This window comes from Terrapene carolina, unplaced genomic scaffold (assembly GCF_002925995.2).
Source record: "Terrapene carolina triunguis isolate 2854851 unplaced genomic scaffold, T_m_triunguis-2.0 Scaffold30, whole genome shotgun sequence".
Lineage (NCBI taxonomy): Eukaryota > Metazoa > Chordata > Testudines > Emydidae > Terrapene > Terrapene triunguis.
The window spans coordinates 4,121,646-4,139,138 of record NW_020664381.1 but is presented as its reverse complement, the minus strand read 5'-3'; the positions used below and the strand labels follow the sequence as shown (position 1 = coordinate 4,139,138).

General features: G+C 40.0%; 1 protein-coding gene across 4 annotated transcripts in view; it reads right to left on the bottom strand.

Moving 5' to 3' along the window:
• Window positions 1-879: 879 nt before the first annotated feature.
• Window positions 880-17,493, bottom strand: part of ERG (ETS transcription factor ERG) — a 208,748-nt gene continuing 192,134 nt past the window's right edge. For all 4 annotated transcript variants that reach the window (XM_026651223.1, XM_026651215.2, XM_026651230.2 and 1 more), the window contains 4 exons: window positions 11,428-11,496; window positions 9,959-10,015; window positions 4,648-4,695; window positions 880-1,522 (listed from right to left, as the gene is read on the bottom strand). In XM_026651223.1, coding sequence (XP_026507008.1) covers window positions 1,002-1,522; window positions 4,648-4,695; window positions 9,959-10,015; window positions 11,428-11,496 — 695 coding nt within the window. In that variant the 3' untranslated portion in view covers window positions 880-1,001. The remainder of the gene's footprint in view (window positions 1,523-4,647; window positions 4,696-9,958; window positions 10,016-11,427; window positions 11,497-17,493) is intronic.

The following is a 17,493-nucleotide window of genomic DNA, read 5'->3' as shown; positions in this document are numbered from 1 at the left end:
TGTTACTTTTAAATATCAGACAATTCCAGTTTTACATTTTTTAAAGAGATGCATATTCTGATTTCTGAATTCTACTGCTTTTCCCTTTCTCCACTTAAAAAAAAAATCAAGTCTATTCCTTCTATAATACTGGGAATGGTATAATACTGATCAAAATATTTCTCAAATCCAAACAAGTAATTCTTTATAGTCCCAACACTACCAAGTTTTCAGTCTCTTCAATATCTACTGGTAAAGAAGTTTCTTTTCTCCCATTCTCATCTTCGTCCTCCTCTTCCTCCTTTCTACTTCCTGTATCAGATGCAGGCCCTTGATCTACAATCATACTCTTGCCTTCCAGCACATTCTCAATTCCAATGTTTGGCTCAGGGTTCCTGTAGTATTGTCAAGGAATCTTAAAGCTTGGGTTGTCTTCACAGTTTGAAATAGCTGATACCTTTACAATGAATGGAATGCCTTTTGAGTTTAACCAAAAACAATGCTGTTGTATTCGAAATCAGCTTCCACACTCAACCAGTCTTTTTGATATGTTTCCATTTTTTTAAATACAGGTGGGTTTTTTTGGTTTGGGGTTTTTTTTGTTTTGTTGTTTTTTGTTTTTAATGAATTCATATACTGTATGTTAGGTCACTATAGAATGATCCTTATATTGCTGTAGTATAGTCCCAGTTTGCATTAGCAAGATATCAAACTTTACACAGAAGCTTATCAACTTTTTAAGACCACTTTCTTTTGTAGGTTGTCCTTATCATTTCATGCTTTTACCTACAACAGTCTTTTGTTGTTTGGTCCACAGATTCGATGCCCATATACATTACATTTTAGCATCTTTATACTTCTTGAATACTTTCCCTACTACAAAGAGTTTTTTTGACATTTTCCCACAAGTCAAACTTTTTCATGTCTCTTTAGGCATTTTTAATTCATGTTCTCCAATATAGTTCATCATAATTAATTGGGTACTATATTCCATGGAGAAGTGTCTCTTATTTTTTTCCTACTTAGTAGTAGGTGCCAAGGTGAGAAGGCATATGGGTGGCTGGAAGCCTAGTATTAGGGTAGATACTTCCAGTTGGTGAATTCCAGTATGTAGTAGGGGCAGCAAAAAAGCTGGAGGAAGTTACAGGTAAAGCAGGAGGATGGGGAGCTACAAAGTTCATCTTCTGAGGGTGTGCATGGTAGGGGCTCATGTAGGGTAGGTCTGTTGGATACTTATACATGGATGACTCTGGAGGATGAGGCTGGAGGGCCTGAGCTATTCCATGGAAGTCAAACTTGTAGGCATAACGCTTACCATGGACTTTAGTCATAATATTTTTGTCATAGTAGTAACGGAGTGCACGACTGAGTTTGTCATAGTTCATGTTGGGTTTGCTTTTCCTTTCTCCCCAGCGCCGGGCTACTTCATCAGGGTCAGTCATCTTGAACTCTCCATTGGTGCCCTCCCAGGTAATGCAATTGGAATTGGAGCTATCAGACAGGAGTTCCAGCAGAAACTGCCACAGTTGTATCTGTCCACTCCCTATGGTTGGGGGGGGAAAAGTGAAGAACCAATGACTAATAACATTAGAACATCAACACTTCCCGACTTTCACATATGAAATCCAAGTGCATTTTCACCACAGATCCCTAATTAGGAAATGTTGCAACTTCTGCTCCTGTCTCCCAGTCTAACTAGTGTCTCTCTCTCTCAAAAAAAAATTAAAAAAATCTGCACAGCAGGGGCCATAATTTAAAGTATTGTTTTCCTATTTTGACAGGCAAAATGCCATTATGTGCATATTTAATAATTATCTCATGTCATTTACTTTGGAAAATTGATGGTGAAATAATACAAGACAGATATAGGAAACTAATCTCTAAAGTTCAGGACAAATAGCTTTCACTTGCATAATAATTTTCTTGTTCGCACAATATCATTTTGCAACTAAATTTTCTCCATTATGGAATAAACCTACACAAAATGGAGAAGTTTAAAGAAAGCTGGATCTTTTCCAAACCATATCACCCATTTCCAATAGTTAGGGAAATGTAGAATGGAAACTCATTAAATTGCTGTTGCATTGCATCTGACTGCACTGCACAGCATTTGAGAAAACAATTAAAAGGTCTATAAAGTGAGTTCTTGTAATTGTTCTCTGTCAAACAGGAGTGAAAATGACTGCTGAAGTTACGATTCCAAACACTGGTATTTCTCCCTTCTTTGGAAATTAAATCTTAAAGAGAAAGAATTCGTGTTGTTTTTGACAACTTTGCAGTAGGTCTCTACACAACATTATAAAAATAAAATACGAACCTTTTAAACAGTTGGCAGTAGTGTTAGATAGGTCCTGCCACCAATATTCATGTAAAAAAGTAGTATTTTATGACAAAGCAGCGCTGATACTCTGTAACAGATTTCAATGCTCTGTATATTGCAGTCGCAATGTCAGCAGAATTTGCCAAACAGATTTTTGGTGCTAACTTCTAAGTACTCTATATCTCTGTCCAAAAATTAGATTTTTTTTAAAAAGCAGATATGTGGGGCTAATAAATGAGCATTTTTTAAGAAAGTTTATAAGGGTGGACTATCATATCAATCTAAAGTCACATCTGAAATATATTAGCAGTTTATACTTCAGTGCAACTGAAACTTTTATTCTTTTAAATGATATTTATGCAAACTGTACTTAATGAATTTCTTCTGTTCCATTAACATGATTAAATAAACAAACAAACAAAAGAATCCATGGTATGAGCAAAGCACGCACTTTTAATGCATGAAATATAACTAGAGGATTAGAGTTTGAAAATCAATAAACAGTCCAGCACTGGACAAAACACAAATTTCTGAATAAACAATCCAACATATGTTTTAATATAAACACTTGCCTTCCAAATGTAATATATAGTCATATGAAAATAAATGGTTTCTGTCAATTTCCTTTTAATGAGAGAGTAATTTCACCATTTTATAAATACACAAAACTTGTTAAAGTGCAGGAATAATAGTTTATAGAAATTCCATACCCGTGGCTTTCCTCAAATGTTAACATGTATCTCTATCCAGGGCATATCACATTAGCTCTTTTCACAATGCCATAGGCACAAGGCTAGCAAAAAGCCAGTTGATGCTATATGTGCTACGCTGGGATTTGCAAAGGAGTTTAAGGGAGTTAGATGCCCAACTTCCAATGAATTGTAATGGGATTTAGACACCTAACTCCCTTAGCCCTCTTGAAAACAGCAGTAATTCTCATTTGTTTTTTTATGGAATACAAAAATCTTTATCTTAAAATGCAAACTAAACTATAACTTTGTTTGATGTAACTATACCATACAGCTAAATGTAAGGGAAAAAGAACCTTTAGTGTTGAAATACTCCTAACCTAAACAGGTCACAACAATATCATCAAAAGAATCATCACGATGATTCAATCATTTTTATAGAAAGAAATCTTACTAACAATAGGAAAAGGGAGTAGAGAGAAAGGAGCATTCCACCCTTTGGCTGCTAAAGAAGGGGTAACAGTATTTGGCATATGCATTGCTAGTTTATCTTAGTTATATTGTTGTAAAACCAGACTGACTACAGTGGAGTCAGATTAACAATTAAATCAGTCCGGTCCACAGTATATCAATAACAGTTTACCAGGAAGCTCCCTCACCTTCTCCCCCCGCCCTCGCCTTTTAACATTATAGGCCATAGTTCAGATTGTGTTCAATAAGATATTCCTGGATGGAATGCCATATTTAAACAAAATCTTCTGATTTTTCTTGGAACTATAGCCTGCTTTTTTCAAGTGGGAGAATGTCTTTGAGACTTCTAACCCAGATGTTTCTTTGCAGAAGGGATTCTGCTTTCCCATTTGCTCCCATTTACTGCTTGTCAGTTCATAAAGTTATTTGTTTAAAAGTCTCTTGTATTTGTCTAGTCTAGTATGTGGCATCATTTCTGCAAATAATAAAATCAATGTCAAAAAGAAATGCTCACTTAGTGGTTTTACTTGTGATATGAACCACTCAAAACCAATATTTTTGTAGCTGAGGACATCCTGGGCCAGATCCTCAGTGAGGGTAAACTGGATGTTAAGCTTCACCAGCTGAGGATCTGGTCCCATGTATAGAACATATGAATGAAATGAACTGCCATTATTTAATATTTTGGATAGCATTTTTAATGGATTAAATAGATTTCTAATAATAAAAAACACAGTTTGACTATGTGGACAGGATCTAGGTCACTGGAGAAATCTGTCACGTTAGACACTGGTCAAATATTCACTGCTCTCTCCCTTCCTTTCTAATCTAATAATGGGACTAATTTTACTTGCCTTGTTCTCTTTGGATGAAATTCAACCATGTGTAATGGGCCACTGCAAGTCCAATGCACTGCTTAAATCCCACTTAAACCCTCAAAATAAAGCTTAAGTACTGCATATGCCTTGCCCTGACCCTCTTTGAATCAGTAAGACTATTCATATGATTACCAATCTTGCAATCCACTAGGTGCCATCAGCATCCACTGATTAATTCCTATTGATTTCAATGGGAGCTGAGAATGCCCACTGCATTGCTGAACCTTGCCTTCAATCTGTAACAAGTGATAGAGATAAAATGTAAAATTTGAAGAAAAATCATCCCTCAGGCAGCAAAACGCCTTCTCACCTGGATTTGCAAGACGGCTGCTGGTTGGTCCAAGAATCTGATATGGATCTAAAAAAATATGGACAAAAGAAACAAATTAAAAGGTTGTAATTACATAAAATCATTTTTGAAATTCCGGTGTTATTACAAAAGAGGCAAAAAACCCTACTTCAGAGTCTTTTTAACAAGTTGCAATATTCTGCATTTGTTTGCCAACAAAAGGACTATTAAAAACAAAGTGAAATTATCACCCAGTTGTTTTAAAATGATAATTGATTTACTTCAGAACATTATTTTCTTGTGTTCTGAGTTCATTTTAATGAAAAGTGTTTTTAGAATAAATTCTAAATGGCAAAACAAAGGACCAGATTTTTAAAACATGGCCGGAATTGAGTGCACGCCAATATGCATACACACCTCTTTGCACATGTAACGGTCACGGATACATACACAAATGCTCAGTCCACCCTAAGGATCTGCAAACTGCGTGGTATCACATGAGATTTCCCTGCCCAAGTCCAGGGGTTAAAGTACATTGAAATAGGAAGGCACCAGCCAAGGCGAAAGAAGAGCTGTTGAGGGAGTGCAGCTTATCCAAAGCAAGGAGAGGAGGGCGAGGGCCCGTCTAGATTTAGCAGAAAAGGAGGAGTTGCCCCCTTCCCATCCTTCCTTACTTTAAATCAGTGACACTCAGACTGAGGTTTGCGAGCCACAAGTGGCTCTTTAATGTGTCTCCTGCATAGGGTGACCAGATAGCAACTGTGAAAAATCGGGACGGGGGAGGCAGGTAATAGGCGCCTATATAAGAAAAAGTCCCAAAAAACAGGACTGTCCCTTTAAAAATGGGACATCTGGTCACCCTACTCCTGCATCTCTTTGCAGCACATGATATTAAAACAATGTGTGATTTAATCGTTAACCAATCTAAGTTATTAACCAATCAGGATGCTTTTACTATGTTATTAGCCAATTGTAGTTCATAAGATAATAATACTTGGTCAATCATTTTGCTGTGAGAATAATATATGTGATGCTGTCTAGCAGTTGCCAGCTCAAATCAGAGCCATAGGCCAATTCGCTTTTGTGTGAATCTCAATGAAACGTTATGTGGGCTAGTAGGCATAGGCCAATTCACTTGTTAGACTAGAACAAAGGGGGTTGTTATCACTTACATTTACATACCATATGCCCTGGTAATTACATTTGCTTTAAATTAATGAAAACTAGTGAAATGCTAATGTTATTGTCTTCACTTATCTATAACCAGTTCTTGGCTATTACATTACATATATCTTATGTATACCCTATAATTAGATAACCTTAGATTTAAGTGTGTGTTAATGTTAAAATGTTTGGTGTGAACTTCGGGAAAACTAATGAAAGATTGTTATTTGCTGTTGCTCCTCAAAGAAACATTGTATATGTTAATGAAGGACTTAATGGCTGTGAATGAAGAAGCTTGTTCACTTCAAAGCCAGGGCCATTAAGTAACAATGGGAATTCACAGACTGTCTGCATTATTTATTCTTTCTCTAAGGAAGGACTCACATGGGTGAAGGCACCTGTCAGATTGTCTTCTGGGTGAAGGATCTATGGCCTTGGCTACACTGGCGCTGTACAGCGCTGCAACTTGCTGCACTCAGGGGTGTGAACCCCCCCACCCCCGAGCGCAGCGAGTACAGCGCTGTAAAGCGCCAGTGTAATCAGAACCTGCAGCGCTGCAAGCGAGCTATTCCCCTCGGAGAGGTGGAGTACATACAGCGCTGCGAGAGCTCTCTTGCAGCGCTGGCGGTGCGACTACACTTGCGCTTCACAGCGCTGCCGCGGCAGCACTGGGAAGTTCCGAGGTTAGCCAAGGCCTATAACAGGGGTTCTCAAACTGGAGGTTGGGACCCCTTAGGGGGTCGCAAGGTGATTACATGGGGGGTTGCGAGCTCTCAGCCTCCCCCCCAAGCCCCGCTTTGCCTCCAGCATTTATAATGGTGTTAAATATATAAAAATCCTTTTAATTTTAAGGGATTGTCACACTCAGAGGCTTGTTATGTGAAAGGGGTCACTAGTACAAAAGTTTGAGAACCACTGATCTATAAATACTGGTTTAAGGGAATGATCCTGCATCTCTGAACTATTTTGGATTCTAACAGGGTGGAATACTGAACAAGTGGACAGAGATGCCGGAATTACACTGGGCAACCCTGAGGAACTTTTGGAAATCTAGCAAATTACTACAACTCTCTTAACATTTTGGACTTACAAGCTTTGACTCACCGGTTAATGAATTTTATCTGCTTTAACCTCTCAATTACTCTCATTTCTTTTCTTAGCTAATAAACCTTTAGTTGGTTTACTAGAGAAATTGGCTTCAGCGTTGTTTTTGGTGAGATCCAGACTACCAATTTGACTTGGGGTAAATGACTGGTCCTTTGGGGTAGGAAGTTACCTAATGTGATGTGGTATTTGGCATACTGACCAATATCATAAAGTCTAGTTTGTCTGGGTGGCAAAATGCACTGGAGAGCCTAAGGGAACTGTTTGTGACTCCATGGTAAGACTAATATAGTAATACAGGAATGCACATTTATTACTGTCTTGGTGAAATCTATTATAGAACATACCACCAGTTTGGGGTGTCTGCCCTGTTTTCTGACAGTCTGACTTGAGATTGACACACTCAGTTCTGAGCCACATCAGACAGCGTGTCAATAGTTTAAACCTGCAAATGACCCATGTCCCACACTACATATAACAAAGTGACAGATCCTGCCCTAATGGGCCGTGGCCTCTATTTCTGTGTGACCTAGTTTGTTTCACATCACTCGTTTTTGTGCACTATTTTTGCATAAACAAATAGCAGAATTTACGAATGCAAAGCAAAACCTTCAATGTACAAAAATAGCATCCATTAAGTGCTTTGCAAGTGCATAGCTGAATGCATGCAATGGAGGTTGGGTTGAATTGCCTATGAAAATTTGATCCATGCTTGGGATTTTCAAAGAAGCCAAAGGGAGTTAGGCACCCAGCTCCCATAGCATTTCAATGGTTCTTGCATGGAATTCCTTTAGGCTCCTTTGAAAATCCCAGTTCAAATCAAGAAACAAACGGAAAAGGGATTCTGTTCCATAAATACCAAAGCCAAAACTAGAGGGCAGCAGAAGAGCTTCAAGTCCTTCTCAAGGCCCTAAGCTCTCTGGCCACTTGACAGCTGCTCTCAGGTGGCTGCCAGTTTTACAGCCAAGAGGATACTCAGGTTGCGTTCTTTATAAATGTAAAATACTAATCATAGCGCGCACACAGCAACTAAATGTTCTCAAAAAGTTTACATAAATTACCAATACAGTAACTCCTCACTTAACGTCCGCCCGCTTAACGTTGTTTCAAAGTTACGTCGCTGCTCAGTTAGGGAACATGCTCATTTAAAGTTATGCAATGCTCCCTTATAACGTCGTTTGGCTGCCTGCTCTATTCACTGCTTGTACGATTTTGTGGAAGAGCAGCAACTTTTCAAGGGAGCATTGCACAAGTTCCTCTTTTCCGCCTCCTCCCCTCCCTCCCAGCGCTTCCCAGGTGCTTAGGACTTTCTTGGAGGGAGGGGGAAGAGCGGGGAATCGCCGCGTCTTCACTCTTCCCCTTCCCTCCAAGAAAGTCCTAAGCGCGAAGCTCTGGGAGGGAGGGAGAGGAGCGGGGAAGTGCTGCGTCTTTGTCACTTTCTGGGAGGGAGGGGGAGGAGTGGAGACGCGGTGCTTCCCCGCTCCTCCCCCTCCCTCCCAGAAAGTCCTAAGTGCAAAGCGCTGGGAGAGTGGGGAAGGAGCGGGGAAGCGCCGCGTCTCCACTCCTCCTCCTCCCTCCCAGAAAGTCCTAAGCACCGCCAAACAGCTGTTTGGCGGCACTTAGGACTTTCTGGTGGGGGGGAGGAGGAGTGGGGATGCAGCATGCTCCGGAGAGGAGGTGGAGTGGGGGTGGGAAGAGCATCCCCCGGCAAAGTTGGCACCTGTTCTTCTCCGGGGAAACTGCCTCTGCTGCTGTGAAGGTGCATCCTAGAGTCCTTGCCTGCAGCGGGCTGTGTCTGTGTGGGGTAAGCCAGGAGCACTTCCCAACCACAGTACAGTACAGTACAGTATATAATGCCTTTTGACTGCCCCCAAAAAATTTCCTTGGAACCTAACCCCCCGCATTTACATTAAATCTTATGAGAAAATTGGATTCGTTTAACATCGTTTCACTTAAAGTTGCATTTTTCAGGAACATAACAACAACGTTAAGTGAGGAGTTACTGTATATTTCTTGAAAGCCTTTGGAGGCCCGATTATATTAAACTAAGAAATGCTATTTTGACAAACAGCAATAATAATACTTCTCAAACCACATACATATAAACAATTCAAGCTAATGGAATGCAGTCATGCACATATTCTTATTTAGCTATAACAAAATCCAGAATAATGAAAAGTGCATTTAAAAAACACAGAATCGGTGTCCATCTGAATCCAGATTATCCTGCAGGTGTACTTCATCTCCCATTTCTATAATTTTGCCATTAGTAAAAGCCATTACTGACTCAGAATTTTTGATGTACTTTCTCATTCAAGGGACAATCTAACGTAATACTATGGGTTTCTGTCCCATACAATGAACTAATTGCTTTGCAGCCACAAAACTCATTCACCTTTGAACATAATCTTATAAAACTGATACTTTCTCCTGACAGTTACCCAACAAAGTGAAAATCCTTCCAGCTTTCAGCCCTGTATTTCAGGAGTCCAGGATTTCAAACTGTAGTAGGATTGTGTGTAAGAATTCCAGTTTTATCTATATTTCTCCTAGATACTGAAATCTTCACTTCTGTACATTTTTCTGATGCTAATACTCCAGCCAGTCATTATGAACAGAATCCTTTGAAATCCTTAGATTCCACATTTTTGTACTGGAACTGAATATGCGTGCTTTGCTTAATAGCTCAATGATCCCCTTGAAGGCAACAAGACCCTTGTAAGAATTACTAAAAGAAAGTCACAATGAGCTGTGACAGTATGTTGGCTACTTGGAGGTCCACCACATCCAACTTTCCTGCAAATTGTTAATTTGTATTCTTGAATCTTTGATTTGTAAATCATGGGGGTCTCAGTTTGAGTCACCTGTACACACAAGACATGAATACACAATTCAGCCACCATGCAGGATGCTACAATGAGCCCAGCCACTATAAGGAGGTCTCTGCTAATAGCTTGCGTCTGCTCTCGTAGTTGGCTATTTGTTGGCAGACTACAGTGCACTTCAGATCACATTTAATATACTCCATTTAACCCAGATCCAACTTAAATAAAGTTACACACACCTAACTGAGGTCGCTGGTCTTCTGTTTTGGGCACTGTTGATGATGATGGTTGGGTAGCTGAAAATAGAAAAATTCATACATTTATCTATTTTTTCAAGTTTCAAAATCACTCACCAAAACTGTCTTACATTGGGTGGACCAAAGTAATCACTGGCACAATAAGAGTCAACTCACTGGACTTCAACAGCTCAGCACTTGGTGATATCAACTATGAGATTTGCCCTGATATGTTAACCTCATCTGACCTATTCATGCTCCCATTAAAATAAATGCAAACATGCCTGTGACTTCAATAAGAGCAGGTTTGGGCCCTACTGGAAGGACATAGTTGTTACTGATAATTACATCTGGCATAATATTCACATGTTTATTGGACTTGTCTGCTAAGACAGTATCAAATATGAGAAATTCTAAAGCAGAAAGTCTTCAGCTTGAGGCAAGTTCTGTCACTATTTGACCTTTTCCAACACGACATATATCTGTTGTTTCCTGTCAGAGATACTGATGTAGGGTGGAGAAGAAACAATGAATTTCTCCTAAATAACGTACATGTAAAGTTACTTTTTGGAGGGAGCATATACTGTATAAATTGCAAAGAAGTGCCTCTGTTCTTCCTTAGACGTGACTAACCCATGCAAGGGAGAGGAAAATCTATGAGTTCTAATGATTTACAGATAGTGTTTCCTCTGAATTCTTCCATTGTGGTAGAGGAGGGGTGTCTGTGTGGTTTCCCTCTCCCCCAATAGAAGAAGCTAGTGTTTTAACCCCTTTTTCCTTGTGGATCTCATGGCATCCACTGGCAATAAGGGGCTTGCACTGTGCTCTCCTGCAGGTTGGGGTGGGGAGAATCCAGAGGAGTCCAGCTGTGGCCTGCTCCCTCCAACTTTGTGGAGCTAGAATCCCAGACAGTCCCCATGAAGGAGATTTCTTGGAGTGGGAAGGGAAGGGGACCATTCCACAGAGGCAGAGCTCCCCCTTAGACTCCTCTCTGCTTGCAGTCATAGAACAGAAAATGGGACCCAAAACCTCAAAGAACAAACTTTAGAAGGAATACTCAAATCACTTTTAAAACATTTCAACTACTCAGTAAGTATTAACCTATTTTTTCTACAGAGTCTACAGTGCTTACACTCTATATCACTGTTTGATTTATTGGTAGAGCTGAGGATTTTACATTGATCCAAACTCTTACTACTTTTCTTTTCCCGAGTAATATAAAAAATAGGCCTACTGTAGGTGGATTTTCAAATTTGAGTGCCTAAGTTTAAAACACCCAAATTCTTATTTAAATTCTCAGACCAGCCCTTTGATACCCAAGTACCAGTTTCACACACTCAAATAATAGTTTGAATACCCAAACGCAGAATTCTACAGCATAACATAGGTGTTCAAGTTTGAATTCTATTTCCAGAGGAGATACCCCTGACATGAATTAGGCCCCTATGGTAGAAAGTAAGCAGATGCTTAACCTTTTGATTGAGGAGCAGGGTGACTATGACTTGTCCATGCTGACCTTCTGGCTTGTTCATATGATAAATCTGTAGAGAAAAATAAATTGTCTTAAGTATATATGGCATAAAGTGTGACACATTCTTAATGGCTAAATCACTGGACATGGGAAGGTTACTGAAATTAGAAGGATCCCCATTGCCACGCCCCTCATCCTTTTAGTTATCTCTCACCCTGACAGCTGCACCCTGGCCTCCCTAACTACCTGCCTCTTTCCTTTCTCCCCTGCAGTCTACTCACCACGCCACTGCAAAAATATCTTCGCCCTCCCCCATTGCTGTGACCATGTCTCTTCTCTGGCTTCTTGTCTCCTTCCACCTCACATTCACATGTATTGTCCTCACCTTTCAAGGGTCTCCACAACTCTTCTCTTGCCTTTAACATCCCCCCCCCCCTCCTACACACACACTTTTCCACTGGGATGTAGGGGAAGGGACTGAGCAGGCACTTTGACAGCTCATGCTAGAGCCTGGCTGACTGGAGTGGGTTCATGGATCTATGGAGGTTGGAGACAGGAGTAAGTGTTAGTCACTCAAGTGAGATTTCCCATCACTGTGTGTCAGATGAAAGTCTCGTCTACCATTCATTGTTTTAAGAAAATGGATTTTGGTCTTTTACTGCCTTGTTAGTCTGCTGCTGTCACTCCTCGAGATGAGGCTCCGTAGCTGCTGTTTGCAATGTGGAAGGCTTGAGAGCTACATATGGTCACATCCAGTGAGGATATTAGTGGGGACAGTATAGTACTGGTCTTGTTATTATGATGTTCCACTAAGTAACTACTAAGACTTTTGATAAACTTCATTTTCTTTTATTTAATGTAATGTAACTTTTTAATAAAGAAATTATTTATTCTTATTCATCACAGAGCATTTGGAAGGATTTGCTCTGTAACTGAGGCAATGGCTAGTCCTGATATCCTTTGGACCCAGGGGGGCTATGTTAAATATCCTGTACCTCTGCTATACCTACATCTCTGCCCTTGTCTCCTACTTTTTCCTGTGCATGTGCCCTTTACTCTGTTAACTCTGCTGCCTTCATTTGCCTTTTATTCTCCCACCTATGGCTCCTTCTTTTATTCTTACACTGGATACAGCATTTGTCCTCTTGTGCACCAAGCAATCTCACGCTCCTTTTTCAGAATCATTCACAAAACCCACCTCTTTTTGACTAACAGTTAACTGATAGCTTACACTTGAGCATTCCCCATTGTCATTCCCATAAAAACAATTTCAAATAGTTGCTAAAAGAAACTGAAACACCCTACAAGTTAACATGACAATGACAGCTCACATGTCTGTAACCCTCACAGTGCAATGCCACGCAACCACTTCAGTAGATGGGAAACGATGGGCCGGGCGGCAGTGACTGGGACAGCCCCAGTTGAATGGGGATGGAGAACACACAGTGAGGGGACACAGGAGTGTCCAGCCACTCATTGGCTAGCTTGGGGGGAGCTGTGTGGTTCCTTGCCCTCCCCTTTCATTAATTTCAACCTTAGTTTGGGCCATATGGAGCCTCTTTTTGCTCTGCTCCAGTAGCTATAATATATACAATATACTAACTTTGGGCCTGCGTTGAGAGCTCAAGAAAGGAAATAAAATACACCTATTGCCAAATCAGTGCTGTATTAAGGTAGGAGCATAGACTCCTTTGGATGGATGGCAGATTCTTAATAGTGTCTTAGCTTTCTTTTAGAAAGGTTGTTTGACAGTCTTTAAAAATGAAATCAGGTAGGAAGTAGTGAACCAGCTGAGAAGGCAGTTTGACTCTGAGTGTGGCTTTTGTATATCTGCCCATTCTCAGACACTACTAGAGAGAGAATTGAATGGAAACAAAGTGTAATGTGTAACTCACAACCAAATTGCCTTTAATTTATTTAGTCTGTTTGGCTTGAGTGTATAACTGGCACTGCCATCACTGTGGTCTGATGGAATCTTACACTCTCAAAATTTCGGTTTTGCTGAGATATACACTTTTTGTTCTGTATTATATTTTAAGTAACTGTGCCTTGTTATCCTTGATTTTTCTACTTTTATACCACATTCTTCTCTTGTGGAAACATGGAGAATTGGAGAAAATAGTGCTAACTGTATAGGTATTTATCCCTGATCTGAGTACCTGTATACAGTACTATTATAATTAGTACGGTATAGTCGCACTCAGGAGCCCCAATCAAATTGGGATCCAATTGTGCTCAATACCATTAAAGCATATAGTTAGAGATAGTCTTCTCCCTGGAGAACTTACCATCCAAAAGGAAAACGAAAACAGACAAAGTTTCAAATTGTGTGCTGTGTCCAGCTACTACTGCACACAGCGGAAATGGAGGGGGTGCTGTCAGGGAGCTGATCCTGATCCTCTGCCCAGCTCTGGATGAAGATTAGAGCAGCCTGGGGGCTACTCTAAACAAGTGCTAGGTGGCTATGATCCACAATGGATCATAAGCCAGCTGAGGACTGTCAGAGTGCCACCTACTTCATCCACTCCCCTTTGCTTGCTCCTGCCAGCCTTGTCATACCTATATCCTCCACCTACAAGCCCTGTGCACCAGGAAGCATCGTGGGAGGTGCACAAGCTGGCTATGCTGCACCTGCTGAGAACCCTTCCATGCTGGCGGTATTCCCAGCCAGGGGTATGTGACCAGTGTGTGCAACATCTTGAGCTGGGCCAAGAATCTAGCCCAAAGGGATGGGGAGTAGGACAAAATATACAAGCAAAGGGGGGAAAGGGTGTTGTCAGGTACACGTGTAGATAGTTCCAATTTTTCCTAATCCTTCACTCTCCCACAAAGAAGGTAGGAAAGGGGAAAAACATGAAACTAATGAGATATGTGCCTGTCACCAGCCAGTCTGCCCTCCTTCCCATTCTTTGTTTGCTTTCTTGAGAGGGATGGGTGGGGGGGACCTCAGATTGTAAACTCTTGTGTAACTGTATATAAAGGGAAGTTGCATGGCACTTGTGCATCTGCATAGAAGTGCTAGTTGTTAGGATTTTATTTTTAAAATACCACATACCTGAAATTCATTAAATAGTATAAATTTAGTACTGTGAGAAAACTCTTGAGTCAAGAGGCAAAACACATCCTCATATGGTTGTGTGACTACACCCTCTTTTAAAGGAAAGATCCAGCTCTCAGGCCTACTTGAAACAGCATCAAAATTAAGACTTCATTCTTAGTTCAGGATCTGGGAGATTATTTGAACAATGATTTGTATTTTGTTAAACATATTGCTATCATAGATAAGCAGGTCTGTTTTTACTCATGAGAAATGGGAACATTATGTCCTTAACTAGAACAGATCTTGTAATTCACTCTGGTTTGATGAGACATTTAGGTAATCCCATATTAGTCCTTCCTGAGCTACTACAGTGTATCACTTTTAACTTGCAAAAAATTCCTGGTATTCTATTACCAGGACAGCTGAAGAAATATGACTTTGTCATTCTAATTCTTCAGGAACCTCACTCACTTCCTATTCTCCATTATATTCATTTAACAATGGTAATTGTTTAATTTTGATTCACTCTCTGGAATTGCTTCCCAATGTTTGGCTGATGCATTTTTACTTTAGCATCCTCTATGCCTCTTTTTCTTTTTACTTGTAATCAATGACTGCCTCGAGGACAATCACATCTACTCCTGTTATTAGCAAAAGGGCATTTAGTTATGGAATAGCTTCTCTGTAAAAGTTAGGCTGTCCCCATTCTACTTAAGATTTGGACCTTGTCTGAAAACTAGAGTTATCAGGAATTTTCTGCTGAAGTGATTTTTCAACAGAAAATACAATTTCTGAAACATCAAGAGTTTCTGTTGGAAATTTCTATTTTACTCAATTGTTTTGATTTTCTGATGGGAAAAATCAAATGAAATCTTATATTTTAGGTCAGCTGGACCCAAACTGAAATATTTTGGTTGACTGAACTGACCCAAAACATTTCATTTTGAATCAGTTCAACATTATACTGCATCTCCCTTTGGTGTTGCATAGCCTCCTGGGAGCTGTAGTTCTCTGCTCTGGGCTGGGCTCCCTGGCTAGACTACATCTCCCATGAAGCAATGTGGTTTCCCTTCTGACCAAGCCCTGTGGTGTACCATGGGGGAGGAGAGAGCATAATGACAGTGGGCATAATACAATTTTATTGTATATTGTATAACTCTTGTATATGTTATTTCAGGGATCACATTAATGTATTTTATCATGTTTTAAACATACCTTTATCAAAATTCTTGATTCACAGAATAAACAACAAATCATTAATAAAAATACAGACAGAAAGGAAATACATATATAAGAAATTACTTTCATTTTATGTAAGGAAATCATATTTGTTTCTCCTGTATTAAAAAAATAAAAAGATGAATGAACTATCCAGAGGAGTATGCACTAAGGATAGATACATAGGAATTGCCATACTGGCAAAGTCCTGTGTTCCATCTAGCCTGCTATCCTGTTTCCAGCTATTCAGAGGAAGACTGAAGACTCCACACAGTAGACAGATGTGAGCTAATCTTCCTCCCAATGTAGTCTTCTCCTACCCCTATTAGTTAGAGATTAGTGAGAGCTCTGAAGCATCAGGTTTCATATCTGATATAAATTTGTGTTTGTAATTACTACTTTAATTGAATATTCTTGTTATCCATATAAATGTCCAATCTCTCTTTGAATCTTGCTAAGCTCTGTGCTTCAACAACATTCCATGACAACGAGGTCCAAAGTCTACTCATGTGTTGTATGACAAAGTATTTCCTTTTATCAGTTTTGAATTTGCTTCCTCTCAATTTCATTGAATGTCCTCTCATTCTTGTATTGAGACACACGGAAAATAGAAGTTCCCAATCCACCTTTTCTAAACCGCTCATTATTTTGTAATAGTTCTATTATGTACCTCTCATCAGGGCCGGCTCCAGGGTTTTGGCCGCCCCAAGCAGCCAAAAAAAAAAAAAAAAAAGCTGCGATCGCGATCTGCGGCACCAATTTGGTGGGCGGTCCTTCGCTCCAAGCGGGAGTGAGGGACCGTCCGCCGAATTGCCGCCGGATAGCTGGACGTGCCGCCCCTCTCCAGAGTGGCCGCCCCAAGCACCTGCTTGCCAGGCTGGTACCTGGAGCTGGCCCTGCTTCTCATTGGTCATCTCCTATCTAAGGTAAAAAATCCCTGACTTACCAATTGCTCACCATAGGAGAGCTTTTCCAGGGTTTTAACCATTCTCATCACTTCTCTCTGAATGCCTTCTAATTCTGCAAATATAATTCTGGAGATGGGGTGACCAGTACTGAACAAAATATTCCAAATGAAGCGGAACTCTTGATTTATATAGTAGCACAATAATCTTTTCCATATCATTCTCCACCCTGTTCCTTATGCAGCTTAACATTTTGTTAGTTTTTTTGACAGCAGTTGTACACTGAGCAGAGGTCTCCATTGAGCAGTCCATAATGATGCCCAGGTACTTTTCCCTGAAATAATGAGGTTAATCTAAAACTCAGTATAGGAATAGTTCAAATTTTCCCCTCCAATGTGCATTATATTGCATTTATCAACATTCACTTTCATCAGCCATTGTATTGCCCATTCACTTAGCTTGGTTAATTCCCACTGAAGTTCCTCACAGTTCTCTCTGGATTTAACAAACCTAAATAATTTTGTGCCATTTGCAAATTTTGCTTTCTCACTTTTGTCACAGATTTTGTCACCATCCTTTTCCAGATCATTAAACATCAGTCATCCTAATTGAACTGTGAGGCACCTACTGTTAACCTCTTGTCACGATGAGAGTTGATCATTTGTTCCTATTTTTAGCATTCTGTCTTAGCCAGTTTTTGATCCATGACAGTATTTTGCCACTCATCCCATTACTACTCAATTTCTTTAGTAACCTCTAGTGAGGGGCTTTGTTTAAGGTCTTTTGAAAGTCTAAATGAATTATGTCAACTGGTTCTTCTATATCTAATACTTTATTGATATCAATAAAGTGAGGCATGATTTTCCTTGCAGAAATTGTGCCAGTTAGACCCTATTATATTATG